The sequence below is a fragment of the Schistocerca cancellata genome, chromosome 3 (genome assembly GCF_023864275.1).
Source record: "Schistocerca cancellata isolate TAMUIC-IGC-003103 chromosome 3, iqSchCanc2.1, whole genome shotgun sequence".
Lineage (NCBI taxonomy): Eukaryota > Metazoa > Arthropoda > Insecta > Orthoptera > Acrididae > Schistocerca > Schistocerca cancellata.
In genome coordinates, this window is record NC_064628.1 from 210,055,279 (window position 1) to 210,070,495 (window position 15,217).

Genomic DNA, 15,217 nt, shown 5'->3' on the forward strand with positions numbered 1-15,217 from the left:
GGCCCCACTCTGCTCCACACGGAGTCGCCGCCGTCTGTTGTTCCCCCTCCCACTACCCTTTGTCATCCTCCCCCTCCCTCCCCCTGACGCCGAGACGCCGCCCCCACCCACTACGACTACAGCTCACACACACACACACACACACACACCTTCGCCACCTCTCGGCCGCTCTCGGTCCGCCGCTAAGTGTGGGGCCGTTGCCAAATAACACGGGATATTTTTGCCGCCTTAGAAAATAGTGTGCAAACAGCAGCGATAGCCGCGCCGCGCCGCGCCGCGCCTGCCGAGGCGGCTGCCACAGGGCGCTCAGTTGTGTCCGCGTGGATGCGTGCGCGTGTGTGAGTGCGTGCTGCGTGCGATGCGCCGCCGCCGCCACCCCGTGCTCCGCCGACGCCGACGCCGGCACCGACGCCAGTCCGCCGCGGACACTGACGCGTCGCGACGCCGTCCGCCGCCGCCAGCAAGTGTTCCTCGCTCGCCGCTGCCACTACCTTCGACGCAGTGACACGGTCTCAAACCGGAGAAATAGTCGCCCTACCCAGTTCCCCGCGTCACAACTGACGCCCGTTTTAGGACTAACGGAACGTCTGAAAGCAATAACCTAATCCCTGAATTGTTCTCAGACGTAAGAGTGTTTACGAGTGAAAAATCAAATTACATTGCCTCGAGAATCTGGTGCCTACCTAATACTGCGTATTCTGAGACGCTGTCACTACTACTAGACTTGTTACAGTGTTGGTGTGCGATAATCTGGCCATCAGCTGTGGTCGGCGTATTCCAGAGAACTATTACATTGTTGGAGAAGAAACTTAAACTACCGTTGCACTTTCTCCAGCAACATCGCCGATACTTCTCCTTCCCAGAATAGTGCCGCAGTGCGATAATAAAGACATCGTCCCAGTCCAGAAGAAAGGTTGTCTGCTATCCTAGCCAGAGACAACATTTGTTTGGATAAAAAAACGAAATTCATTTTATAACAAACAGACAATCCAGGATCACGAACAAAATTGCTCTAAGAAGAATATTCAATTGGCTGTGATTTATTTTCTGCCCCTATCTCCCGCTTCTCTTACACAGTTGTTTAAGACAAACCACTTATTTCTAGTGAGCGTAGTCTGAACAACTGTACCTGTAGTTATTTTCTTAGAAGAGGAACATATCTACCTATCTGATACATTCTCCAGAAATGTCATAAGCAATAGATCCTTGCCACAGTATTCTCTGTAGTAATCAAACCATCGTTTCTGCTCGCCGAAGACGGAAGAACTGCAGTTGTGGTTCTTTTACATTGCTCTAATAGATCTGCTCTACCTGCTCTGGACTGCTGCTACTTCCTCTGCACAGCTTCGCTACAACTATCAGTTCTGGTCGGGTTTTTCTTACCATCACAATAGTGTCTGACGTAGTCTCCCGCAGTGCAAATTGTTCATCCTAGTCACTGTGTTAGTATGGACCTTTTCACCGATCAAGGAAGACCGAAAAACAGACGATATTATTTAAGTTCTTCTTGACAGAAACATAACTGCCTGCTGTCGTGCACTCTTGATCGCCTACCACTGCTTCTGCATTCCCGCACTAATGTGCTGGTGTATTACAACCAAGTCATTCCCTATGGTTGACAGAGACAGAAGAGCTGCAGCTGAGTGACGACCAAAATCCGAATGCTAAATGCGCGGTGAATGTACTGTCCAGTTTTCAAAAGAAATTACGCTACTACAGACAGAAAATAGTGTGAATATATCCGAGCAGCCTTGCCGTGTGACCAGTTTAGCCTGCAGGCTGGGACATTTTTACAAGGAAGAAACTGCCTATATACGTGAAAAACGTAAGTGTTCAGTTTCTAGTGCATTGCTAAAAGATAAACTGTAGTGTGACAAGGACGTCGCATTGTTCCGTCACGTGATCGAATTTCCTAAATCAATGCACGGTGAACGGAGTGTTGCAATATATAATAATTAGACGTCAATGCGAAGAGCAAAGTGTACTTCGCGTAACCAATTCCTGATCTTCTCCTTCACCCAGTACCCTCCTTCGACCCTCACCCTGACCCCACCATGTCTGAAAGGAAGCAGAAACAGCGCCTCAAGAAGGCACGCCGGATGTCGGCAGCAGCTGCTGACGAGGAGAATGTCGCGTCGCCCGCTGAAGGTCCGTCCTCGAGCCGTGTAATGGGCAAACACAGAGAGCGAGACGAAGGTCCCAGTGTGGTGGCAGCGGTGGCTGGACCCGCTAAGCGGCACCACAAGCGCGAGCGATGGCTCATGACGCGCAAGACGTGGCGCTACATGGCGGATGCAGGCCGCCGCCTCATCCCGGAGGGCGTGCGCAACAGGCCGGAAGACCTGCCCAAAGTCGAGGCCCACTTCCAGGAGGTGTGTCGCCGAGAGCCGCGCTTCCTTCTCTGGAGGAAGGCGTCCTACCCTGGAGCCCTAGGGTTCAGGAGGAAGCAACACCACAGGCGGAAGAAAGGAGGCAGTTGTCGGGAGAGGATGGCCAGCTCGGCAGACGAGGCCGAAGAGGGAATAGCGCCGTCGGGAACTGGGGCACTCCTCCTCAAGCCCGAACCGGGGGGCAGGTTCGATCTGCAGAGGCTGCGGAGAGAGTTTCTGCTGGGACCGGACACCGCCGACGGAGATACCGCTCCTAGTGTCCCTCCTCGCAGACCCGATTCCCTCCCTCTGCCGGGCGCCACCGGCTTCGCCTTCCGCCCACAGAGGCAGCAATTGTCCCCCACGTCGGAAGAAGCTGAGCGCAAGGAATTCTTGGAGCTCCTCAAAGAGGTTCTCGACCAACAACAGGAAGAAACGTGTCCGGACCCTGCCGACAGACACAGTGAAGATATTGATTTCGATAAACTTCTCGAACATCTGCGTGCTGTGCAGGCTTCTCCGGATGACGACACGGAGCCCGACTCGCGGGGATTCGTCCCGTTGCAGACGGTCAAGGAGCACACTCAGTTGGAAACGGCTGACAGGAAACTCGCCCTGGGCAGTGGGAAGCTGCCACCTTCGAGGAGCACTGACCAGCTGTACTACCAGCTGAAGAAAACCGACCAGAGCAAAGGGGAAACTGCAGACCACCAGTTTCGAGTGAACCTCAGGAAAGTTGAGGACCAGAACCAGCAAGGAGGCAGTAGCCAAGATTTTAGGTCGAGGTTGAAGCAGAAGAGTCCAGACCGGAGTAGAGACGGAGCCTCGAGCAGAAGTTTTTTTCCCACTCTGCGGAGCAGGAGCACGCCGGACGTCGTCGGTGGAAGAACTCCGGAAACGTACGGTGGGAGACAGGGATCAGATTTTTCTCCAAAATTCTCCCCCAGATCAGAATCACACTACGTTCCCACCACGTCTCAGCATCAGATGCTGCTAGACACTTTGCGGCGCCACTACAGCAAATCTACGAGTCGTCAGAAAGTTATATCCGATCTCCTGACCGACCGAAAGTTGCTAGCTAAACTGTACTTCGACCTCCAGAAGAGCAGAGAGTTCGGGAGACGCAAAGGTGGCGGAAGCAGCAGCCCAGACTCCCCCGGGTTCTGGAAGGAAGCCGGGTCGGGAAGTGCAGAAGGGCAGTATCGCCTCAGGCGGCGAGAAGACGGGCACAGGGCCGCAGGAGAGGACGCGTACGACAAGCAGGACTTCAGCGGCTGGAAAAGGTCCGGGCGACAGCAGAAACAGAGGTCGAGGGACGCCTCGCCGTTTTCGCCGCCGCCACTCATAGAAGTGCAAGAAGACGAGGAGGAGCGCTACGCCACCGCGAGCACGCAGACTCCTCCCATTCCGGCATCCACGATAGCGGCCATCGAGGAATACATTCGCAAGAGAGAGGCTGCCGCAAAGGAGGAGAAGGAACCGGAGTCGTCAGGTAAGGAAGCCGAGACGGCGGAGACATACGTGCCGCAGCCGAGACGCAGGAGCAGCGTCGACCACGACGACGTCTCGCCGTCCGTTAGCGACACGATCAAGAGGTACCTTCGCATGGCTCGCAAGAAGAGTGTCGATGCGGACAAGCAAGACCGGTTCAAGCGAGTGAATTACGACCGCAACCTGCGCAACATTCGGCCTAAGGGCGAGATAGGCGGACCCGGCGACGACGACGGGCTGGGCAAAGGGGCGCAGACGGAGCAGTCGTGGGTGGAGGCGATGCGCCAGCTGCACGTGCAGGACGCGTCCGCGAGCGAGGCGGCGGGCTCTGGCGCGCCGTCGGACGGCAGCCGCGCGCCCAGCTCTCGCAGCAGCTTCGACGCGGGCAGCTGCAGCGGCAGCGGGCTGCTGTCGCCGCCCAGCCCCGGCCGGCCGCAGGGGCTGCTCGCCTCCGGCCACAGCTTCCTGCAGCACCTGCTGCACGGCCTACAGCAGTCTTCCTCTTCTGCTCCCGCAGCGTCCGCGGTCGCCGGCGGCGTCGGCGTCGGGGGCAGCGGCGGCGCCGCGGGGCCCGTCGCCATGCAGAAGTCCAAGTCGTCGTCGTCCGTGGTGCACCACGGCAGCCGCCTCGTCGCCAAGAAGATATGGCGCGCGCGCTCCAAGAGCCAGAGCCGCGCCTCGGCGCAGGCCACCTGCACCTGGACGCCGCAGGTAAGCCGCCCACCGCCGTCGCTAGCGCCTCTTCCGGGCTGCCGTGTCGTACAAGCATGTCGACTTTAGACAAAGTCTTAGCAGCACTTTGCGTTTGCTAAAAGTTGTATACAGGGTGGTCAGAAACAGTCTGAAAAGCTTGCAAGCATGTTACAGGGTAGGGTATGCTGTAAATAATTGTTAAGAAAAAAAGGGCAACATGGCGCCGTTTCTGAATTAATTAGCATTGAAGTCAGCGCACGTAAATTCGAGCGGCCTGCTAGATACAGTTAGTGTCAGTTGTTCTCACAGTGTAGATGGTAGCGCACGAGAATGCTCAGCCTTTGGCTCGGGTTCATTCCTTACTACTGTCCCATGTCCAATTTTTGTATCCCTCTCTTGTTCGGCTTTAGGAAACCAAACGAAGAAAACATCTTTTGCGTCACCGTCTCTGGTGGCCTCCTTGAATTTGCGCACGGAACGGCCTGATTGGCTAACTTCAGTGCTAATTAACTCGGAAACGGCAGAATGTATCGAGTTTTTGTCTTAACATCTATTTCTCAACACATCCTACGCTGCAACGCCCTTACAAGCTTTTCATACTTTTTCGGATCACCATTTAGAATCAGTATCCCTGTTCGAATAATTTGCAAGTGTTATTTTTATTTTTTTATAAAACGACGAAGCTTTATTGGCTTAGTGTCTTCCGACTTTGCTGTGTTTACCTATATTTGCCCGATCTGACACAAAAATTGTTTGCCCTCAGTTCTTGAAGATGGTCAGTGATGACCGAATATAATCACCTGGTGAAAAATATTGTCGTCCGTAACTGCAATTAATATAAAAAATCTTTCCTAGGTCGTTGTGGATCTTGTTACGACAATGTCGCCAGTCGTGACAACTAGTTGTTTACAGGACAACTATCACCGACCACAGGGCGCGTTCTGTCACATCTTTTGGCTTGTGCCCAGTTGTCATATCGCTCTGCTGGCTCAGTTGTCGGTTACCAGTCGGTTACCAGTCACATGCGGACGGTAACAGGAGTGTGTAAGACAGTCGATTCAAGTTGTTCTTGAATGTTTTTTGTGTGTGTGGTTTATTTCCGTCTAGAAATGTGTCAAGCTGATTACAATTGGTTCAAAATACAAAAAAAAGGGGAATATGTTCCTACTTGTTCAACAGACTCTGTCTGAAAATGGGGTACCATATGCCTCATTCTACCTTCCTTAGTACATTTAAAAGCTTTCCCAAAAGTTTTGGCATGGGAACATATTTGCGCTTTTATTTAACATGCAACCCACCTCAAACTTCCACAGCTCTACTTATTGTAACTCACTTACACCCACTAATCCATCGCTACAAGTCACTCATACCCATCCACTCCCAGTTGCCCTTTCCCACTCACTCATTCAGCCCAACTCATTATCTCTTTGTGTCTCTGTCATTGTCTCCTGTGTCACAGCAACAATCCTCTTCCATATGTCCTACTCCTATTGTCTCTTTTCAGTGTCACTGTCTCCCTATTGCTCTATCTTACTACTAGTATCTCATTCCTTCCTTCCTACGACTACTGTCTGTTATCACTACTCTCGCTTCCTCGTGGACATTGTCATATATCCTGTCTTCTTCCCAGGCACTGTCTCCTTCACTCTTTTCCTACCACAGTTCCTCAATCGTGTCCCTCTGGATGTCCCACTTTCTGTCTCGCACTACCATTGTCTCCTTCGTTCTTTCTACAAAACAATCACTGTCTACTCTCTTCCACTATTTATTACTGTCTCTTTGTCACTGCCACTGTCTTCTTCTCCCTCGACATAAAAAACTGCGAAAATGTTCGCATGCCAAAATTTTTGAAGGTGCTCAGGACCGTAGAATGAAGCAGCTGGTGCCCTAGTTCACAGTCAGAGCATTCTAAATAAACAGAAACATATTCGCATTTTTTGTGCTTCGATAGGAGCAGTTTTCTGCTTTTCCCCGCTGCAGCAGGGCATGTAACTAATATGGGAAGAAATGTATTGGCCAGTAAGATTAGACCGTTTACTTATGTTTTGGAAATTTGTGGTAATTGGTAATGTCTTGTGGGACCAAACTGCTGAGGTTATCGGTCCTTAAGCTTACGCACTACTTAATCTAACTTAAACTAACTTACGCTACGGACAACACACACACACCCATGCCCGAGGGAGGACTCGAGCCTCCGACGGGGGAGCCGTGACAAGGCGTCCCTGACAGCGTGGCTACCCCAGTTTACTTATGTCAAACTGAAATAATTCAAAACTAATTTTACACCTCAGACCGGAAGTTACGTACAACAAAAATTTGCATGTGCTTCAGTACTACAACATGGAGTTCCCAGATGATAACGGAGCCATTTAACATGATATTTCTAAATTATTTTAATTTATTTAAGACAACCGATTTCAGCAGACTATGCTGTCACCTTTGCGGCTCAAAATCTTATGTTGTAAAACAAGTTCAATTGACGCTAGCCTCACGCACAAGATATCAAGTGGATAAAAATAGCACATTATAAAAATTTTGTGCTATTTTATCCACTTAAAATCTTGTTCGTTAGCTCAGCGTAAACTGAACATGTTTCACAATAAAATATTTTGAGATCTGAAGATGATAGCATAGTGTGTTGCAACCGTTTGTCTTAAGTTATATATATATATACTTAAAAACAAAGATGATGTGACTTACCAAATGAAAGTGCTGGCAGGTCGACAGACACACAAACGAACACAAACATACACACAAAATTCAAGCTTTCGCAACAAACTGTTGCCTCATCAGGAAAGAGGGAAGGAGAGGGAAAGACGAAAGGATGTGGGTTTTAAGGGAGAGGGTAAGGAGTCATTCCAGTCCCGGGAGCGGAAAGACTTACCTTAGGGGGAAAAAAGGACGGGTATACACTCGCACACACACACATATCCATCCACACATATACAGACACAAGCAGACATATATATATATATATATATATATATATATATATATATATATATATATATATATATGTATGTATGTATGTATCTTGGCTGTTGAATGGTTTTTAACTATTAAATAGATCATCCCCCAGTTCTCTCAAATTGAGAAAATTCAATCAAAAAGTTTAGTAATAAATATGGGTTCTAAAGTACATACATTAAAGGCTCTTAGCTATTATTTAGTAGAAGAGGTGCATTTTACGGTAGCGAAGAGCCCGTGTTTACTGCACATTTTTGCTTCGAATGCTCGATCGTGTCATACCCTGAATGTTGACCATTCCCCACGGGGACACACTGTATAGCTGCCGTATGAATGGGATGGGACTATTTAAGTCTAACTTTCTATGTACACTCTGTTTCTTCAGTTTTTAGTACCCCATCTCTTAATAACTGCACAGCCGGAATTACCTGGATTCGAACAGGAAGCTGACTGAGAGTTTGGCATGGAAAGGGGGACGTTGTCGCTTCGCAATTACGAGCACGTGCAATACGGCTCCAGTAGCAGCAGTTGTGCGTTTCCAAACTGAAAGTCTTCACACATTCCCCTTTAACGTGCAGTGTGCAGGGTGGGTTGGGTTGTTTTGGAGGAAGGAGACCAGACAGCTAGGTCATCGGTCTCATCGGAATAGGGAAGGACAGCGAATGAAGTCGGCTGTGCCCTTTCAAAGGAACCATCCCGGAATTTGCCTAGATCGGTTTAGGGAAATCACGGAAAACCTAAATCAGGATGGCCGGACGCGGGATTGAACCGTCATCCTCCCGAATGCGAGCCCAGTGTTGTACAGTGTGTAACGATAACTGTTTACAACGTACCACAGCAATATAGGGGAAGTCAAGACGAACAGTTTCAGTTAGGGTCTATCAAGCTTCAAATTGGCCTTCGGATGCCACCTAAGTTACAGCGCATGCTCGCCGAGCTAGTTTTTTAATATCCTTTCTTATGCTACCGACTTTCATTAGCATTAGTAAGTTAAACTTTCTTTTGAGGGTAAGGGAAGGAAATGGATTTCGAACACGTTATTCAAAAACTAATTACGTTTACATTTCGATCTACAATCAAGGTCATCTCGTAGTAAAGAGGCAAGAAAAGCATAACGATTTAATTGTAGATTGCGCTGTTAAAGTTCACAAAATTTTGAGGTAAAATTTACACAAATGTCAGTTTTACAGTTTGTGAGTCCACGTCTAAGTCGGTGGCGTAAGAGGGAGAGAGGATATTAAAAACATCACGCGGCCATCATGCGCTATAGCTTTGTTGGCCTTTTTAGGATAATTTTATGTTGTTTCCCGGCTTGTTAGACCTAAAGTGTCCTATATCCCCTTCCCCTACAACCTGCAGAGTTCACTTTGCAGAATCTTAATAATCTTAATCGGTACGCACGCGACAGCATGCATACGTAATATGTTACACAACGCCGCGCATAAAAAGGGGATTTTGCGGTGCTCATGCCTCGGGTTCTGTTGGTGATAAAAAGGTAGGGTCAAGTGTCTTGTATAGCACTTAGGCTAGGGACCGTTTTTATACCCAACATATGGATCGTCTTAGTATCACTGTCCTACACTACAGGGTCATAGTATGTATATTACACACTTCCTCCTGCTTAGACAAATGGAGCAGATCGTTGTTTCTTTCTACATTTAATATGATGTACTGTGGGCTTGGTGGGACTTATATAGTGGTTCCTCGGAAACCTCACAAAAAGGCTTTTTACTATGTTTTCGCCGTCACCAGCGGACCAAAACCCATCCGACGATTCCAAGATGGCTATGCGCAGCAAATGGCTGAGATTTTTATGACATATTCCTAAAATCCCAATCTGGAATAACATTGAAAGTTTTCTTGATATCTTTATCGTTGCCGAGATACAGAGGTTCAAAATCAACCTGCTTCCATGCGTAAAATCTGATATCAGGTGCAGTCTAAGTAGTAAATAACTGCACCAAGTTGCTCAAATTTTAACGGCATATTCTCTAGGCGTTTATCTAGAAAAGCCATCCCCCGTTTTCAAAATCATTATCCGTTATCGAGAAACACCCCATAAACTTGTTTTTGGATACCAAAACCCAGCCGCGGATTTCGAGACGGCTATGCGCAGCAAATAGCTGTAATTTTTGCTATGTATTCCTAAGATCCCGATCTTGAACAGCCTTGACAATCTTCTTCATATCATATCCTTTTCCGAGATGCAGAAGTTCGAAGTTCCTCGGCTTTTAGACTTAGACTACGCTTGTAAAATCCGATGGGAGGAGAGAACGTGGTTTATAATGTGACGTAGGAACACTTAATTTGCCTTGATCGTAAATATTCATATACAGTTCACTAGTTTCAGTAAATTTAATTGTCATCTTCAGATCACTTAGTACATGACAGTAACGTCTAATCGATCTTTGTGGTTAGACATTTTGTCTAACAGCGTCTGACTACAACGCTACTGCCTTGTACTAAGTGATCCGAAGATGACAGTTTAATTTACTGATTGATGTCTTCCTATGGACATGATGATATAAGGTAATTGCAACACACGCTCCCATCCTTGTCCCCGTTTTTTATATAAATAACTTCAGACCACATTGCAAACAAAAGATGACAACAGTTGTAACAATGGGTAAAATTTGTGCCTTTTTTTAGCGTTCTGTACCTCAGTCGATAAAAATAGGATCATTTTGTTGTCCGTCTGTTAAGACCCATTTTCTTAGGAAGAAGTACAGATATCAATTTGAAACCTATGTCCAATACCAACGTGGTCTCTCAGTTGTTTGAAAATGTAAGCTTCGAAGTCAATGCAATCAAAAGATACGGCCATCTATGTCTCATATTTTGATACTGACAAACTCACTTATGAAAATTTATGGGTCTTTCCCACTCACCTATAATCATGAATTTTGGTAAGAAGCAAGGTTTTAAAGTAAAAGTAAAGGAAAAATGCGGAAATTGTTAATTTTTAATATCATCATACAATTATATTTTTTGGCCGTCTATCTGTCTACCCGTCCGTTCAAACACCCGTTTCACAGAAACAGGTATGCATATCAAGTTGAAATTTGCATCAAATACTAATGTCTACGAATCCTTGGCGGTGAATGAAATCAAAAGATACGGCGATTTAGACCACATATTTTGATAATCGCAATCTCAGTCGTCAAAACTTTTGGATAAAGTATCTTTATACAGTGTGATGTTTGTACGGAACCCACACAGCGTCAACCCCAATCGCACTTCTCCGGTGTTTTAAACAGTGTATATAATCTCGTTCTCGCTTAACGTAGACGCATTCTTTAAAATAAAGGTTCAGCGTATGGACGTGATATAGACTAAAACTACTAAAAGGGCGTCTACATCCTTCATTACCCTGACACGGCAAAATTCACACCAACATTGCTTGAATCTTTGCCTCTCCTAAATTCTACAAAACTCTTCAAACCCTATATAAAAACGCACTCTGCCTCACTCTCAGCATTCACCTGACTTCCTCAACCCTCTTACTATACTAACTCATCCATTTCCTACTGATTTTTATGTTCTTTGAGTACATTTATACATATTAGATTAATAGGAAACCCTATCTCAGCATCTAATATACTACCCATTTTTCACCATTCCAGGCAAATGCTGCGCCACTACATCCATATTCGACCTTCCACACATCTCAAAGCTTTATCCATCCTCTCCTGCCGTAATCTCACCCATCTCCCACGATCCAGAGATGAAATCCGTCCCCAGGTACATCCTATCTTGCAGCGCTAGACAACCACGCTCCACATCACCCCATCATTTCGTTTTCCTCCCTCATCACTCTCCCCTTCCGTAACTGTTAGTTGAATTATGCGATTCTATATAACTCCGCTGCATACTCATCATTTCAACACCATAATAAATATCGTCATTTTCATGCTCTACCAGCATCATCACTGTATCACAGCAACATCAGCATCGCTGTCATTATTGGTTTTATTTTACCTATTTTGTCAAATCATCTAAAAAGGTTCTAACAGTCGTATAGTGTAACGTATATTTTTCAGATGAGAATTTATCTTCATGTGTTTTAAATAATTAAGAGGTAGGAAGCTGGTTGGGGAATGGTAAGGTGCTGGGTATATTAAATCATATTTCGATAAATAACAACTTACTGTCTCTTAAACAAAACAGTTTCTTAACAGAAAAGGATAACGATTAAAGTGGAAGAGTCAATGACCTTTCAGTGAGAAATTAACTCAAAAACAATTTAGTACAATTTTCAAATTTTAAAGCCTCAGAACAATAGCACAAGTACGAATACAGCAGTGCCTAAAATAAAATGCAAAAACGAATCAAGACAACATAGCTATTAACGACGAAGAGCTTTACTTCAAACGATAAATTCGAGGCCTAGGCACAATCAGGTTGTTAGAATAGTTCACTATAAGAAGGTCCACCAAAATATGTCTGTAATGTTAACCCAAATATGTCGTTGCCGTCGGACAGGCTACAATATTTTTCGAACACAATTAAGTTCCAAGACCATGGCCAATAAAATGTTTGTAGTAAGTGAGATCTCTCGAAGTACTGAACATAGGTAAAGGCGAGGCTCACTGTGAACGCGACAATGATTTTCGTTTTAAAAAACTCTGCCGTTGGCAAACACAGTAATATACCAAGAGCCACACCTCGATGCCGCTATCAAAGATTTTACAAATAGCTTTAGCAATAGGATTTGACATCAATGACCGTGAATAGTTAAGCTTAGTACCAGTCATTCCGATTTTTAAGAAAGTTATACATCTGTGAGCATGACTACAGCAAAAGATCTGGCAATGAAATTAAAATACAACCGTCTTGAGACAAATAAATTAAGTTAAATACTCAATAATTAGAGGAACTAACAGCTAAAACAGTTAACTGCTGTCTGAAGCCAGCAACAAAGAGACTGAATACACCAGTTTAAGCAAGAGAGAGAGATAAACACGAAGTGTGATTGTACAACAGGCGAGCACACTCAAATGCAGTACTTATAGAAGGGTAAACAAGTTATAGTAAAGTGCATACATGCGATTAGCTGGCCAGCTATTTTACGGTGACATAAGATGCCTCTGTCCAGTAGTGTACAAAGGGATAAACAGAACCCCGAGGTACCTCCTGTTCCTTTATTATTATTATTATTAGCCGTGAGCTTAGTTCCACTCGGAAGCACGCCGGACTACACCGCTAGACCTGTTTCCGGACTCCCTTTTGGATTCAGTATAATAATAATCGTGAAATGGCCAATAGCTCCAATGTATTACAAAAACTGCATCAAACCTAGTGTCACTAAAACAAGAATATACATATATACCAACGAATGAGGCAAGATTGACGAGCACAAGAAATACAAATGCCAAGAAAATTGTAGAGCAAATACTCGAGCGTGCAGCTCCCGTGCCTCGTAGCATCTTTGGTTGGCGAGTGGTGTAGATTCAGAGCATTCGTAAAGATTAGTGTTTCATTGAGTGATAACAATTAATTTAAGACAATATTGTATCATAAATAAGCAAATTAATACCTATTGTAAGCTATCAATTGAAAGTTTCACATATTTTTTTGCGTATTTTCCGGGAAAAGAAAACATTTCACTGGCGCGAATTTTGGAGTAGGATTTGCTCACGTTATCATATACTGTAAATTACGTGATTATTTCAATAAAGTACAGTTTGTGTTGTTAGTTTATTCTTACACGCTATCCATTTGATTCTCCAGTAGTAGCCAAAATGAAAAAAATCCGAAATAAGCGAAAGGTTCGTATAGTGTAGACTCAGTTTTTTGCTTACTTTTGTTTCGTCACGTAGAAAGTTCAGGTTTAATCGTTTTTAATCGTTTCTATTTCTCCGGAAGTTTTGAATTAGTATCCGAACTTAAGGCCTAAACTTTCTAAGAATTTTAATATATTAACTAAATAGTCTAGGAAGTTATTCTTGTATAACTTAGACTAAAACTAAAATTCGTTTGCCATGAGTGAGAAGTGTATGATTTGCCGTAGGATTGTTAGTTCCCGGGTTTGGTGTGAGGGTTGTTGCAATTTCTTTCATGTGAGATTCGTGGGAATTGAGGGAATGAACAAGGCTCGTTTGTTGTGTAGGATTTGTTGTAGGGATAGGAAGATAGTGGAGCAGGGGGGGGGGGGGGGAGATTGCTGCCCTTCATGCAGAACTATACAGGGTGGTACACTGATCGTGATCGGGCCAAATATCTCATGAAATCAGTATCAAGCGAAAAAACTACAAACAACGAAACTTGTCTAACTTGAAGGGCGAAACCAGACGGCGCTATGGTTGTCCCGCTAGATGGCATTGCCATAGGTCAGACGGATATCAACTGCGTTTTTTTTAAATAGGAACCCCCATTTTTACTACATATTCTTGTAGTACGTAAAGAAATATGAATGTTTTAGTTGGACCACATTTTTCCCTTTGTGATAGATGGCGCTGTAATAGTCACAAACATATGGCTTACAATACGAACAGTTGTTATCAGTTAGGTTTTTTAAATTAAAATACAGAACGTAGGTACATTTGAACATTTTATTTCGGTTGTTCCAATGTGTGAACTTATCACTTCTGAGAACGCATGCTGTTACAGCGTGATTACCTGTAAATACCACATTAATGCAATAAATGCTCAAAATGAAGTCGGTCAACCTCAATGCATTTGGCAATGCGTGTAACGATATTTCTCTCAACAGCGAGTAGTTCGCCTTCCGTAATGTTCGCACATGCATTGATAATGCGCTGACGCATGTTTTCAGGCGTTGTCGGTGGATCACGATAGCAAATATCCTTCAACTTTCCCCACACAAAGAAATCCGGGGTCGTCAGATCCGGTGAATGTGCGAGCCGTGGTATAGTGCTTCGACGACCAATCCATCTGTCATGAAATATGCTATTCAGTGCCGCTCCAACCGCACGCGAGCTCTGTGTCGGACATCCATCATGTTGGAAGTACATCGCCATTCTGTCATGCAGTGAAACATCTTGTAGTAACATCGGTAGAACATTACGTATGAAATCAGCATACATTGCACCATTTAGATTGCCATCGATAAAATGGGGGCCAATTATCCTTCCTCCCATAATGCCGCACCATACATTAACCCGCCAAGGTCGCTGATGTTCCACTTGTCGCAGCTATCGTTGATTTTCCGTTGCCCAATAGTGCATATTATGCTGGTTTATGTTACCGCTGTTGGTGAATGACGCTTCGTCGCTAAATAGAACGCGTGCAAAAAATCTGCCATCGTCCCGTAATTTTTCTTGTGCCCAGTGGCACAACTGTACACGACGTCCAAAGTCGTCGCCATGCAATTCCTGTTGCGTAGAAATATGGTACGGGTGCAATCGATGTTGATATAGCATTCTCAACACCGACGTTTTTGAGATTCCCGATTCTCGGGCAATTTGTCTGCTACTGATGTGCGGATTAGCCGCGACACCAGCTAAAACACCTACTTGGGTATCATCATTTGTTGCAGGTCGTGGTTGACGTTTCACATGTGGCTGAACACTTCCTGTTTTCTTAAATAACGTAACTATCAGGCGAACGGTCCGGACACTTGGATGATGTCGTCCAGGATACCGAGCAGCACACATAGCACACGCCCGTTGGGCATTTTGATCACAATAGCCATACATCAACACGATATCGACCATTTCCGCAATTGGTAAACGGTC

General features: G+C 45.4%; 1 protein-coding gene across 1 annotated transcript in view; it reads left to right on the forward strand.

The window, feature by feature from the left end:
• The first annotated feature begins 418 nt into the window (after positions 1–418).
• LOC126174831 (uncharacterized) overlaps positions 419–15,217 on the forward strand; it is a 512,108-nt gene continuing 497,309 nt past the window's right edge. The window contains exon 1 of the mRNA XM_049921210.1: positions 419–4,571. Coding sequence (XP_049777167.1) covers positions 2,055–4,571 — 2,517 coding nt within the window. The 5' untranslated portion in view covers positions 419–2,054. The remainder of the gene's footprint in view (positions 4,572–15,217) is intronic.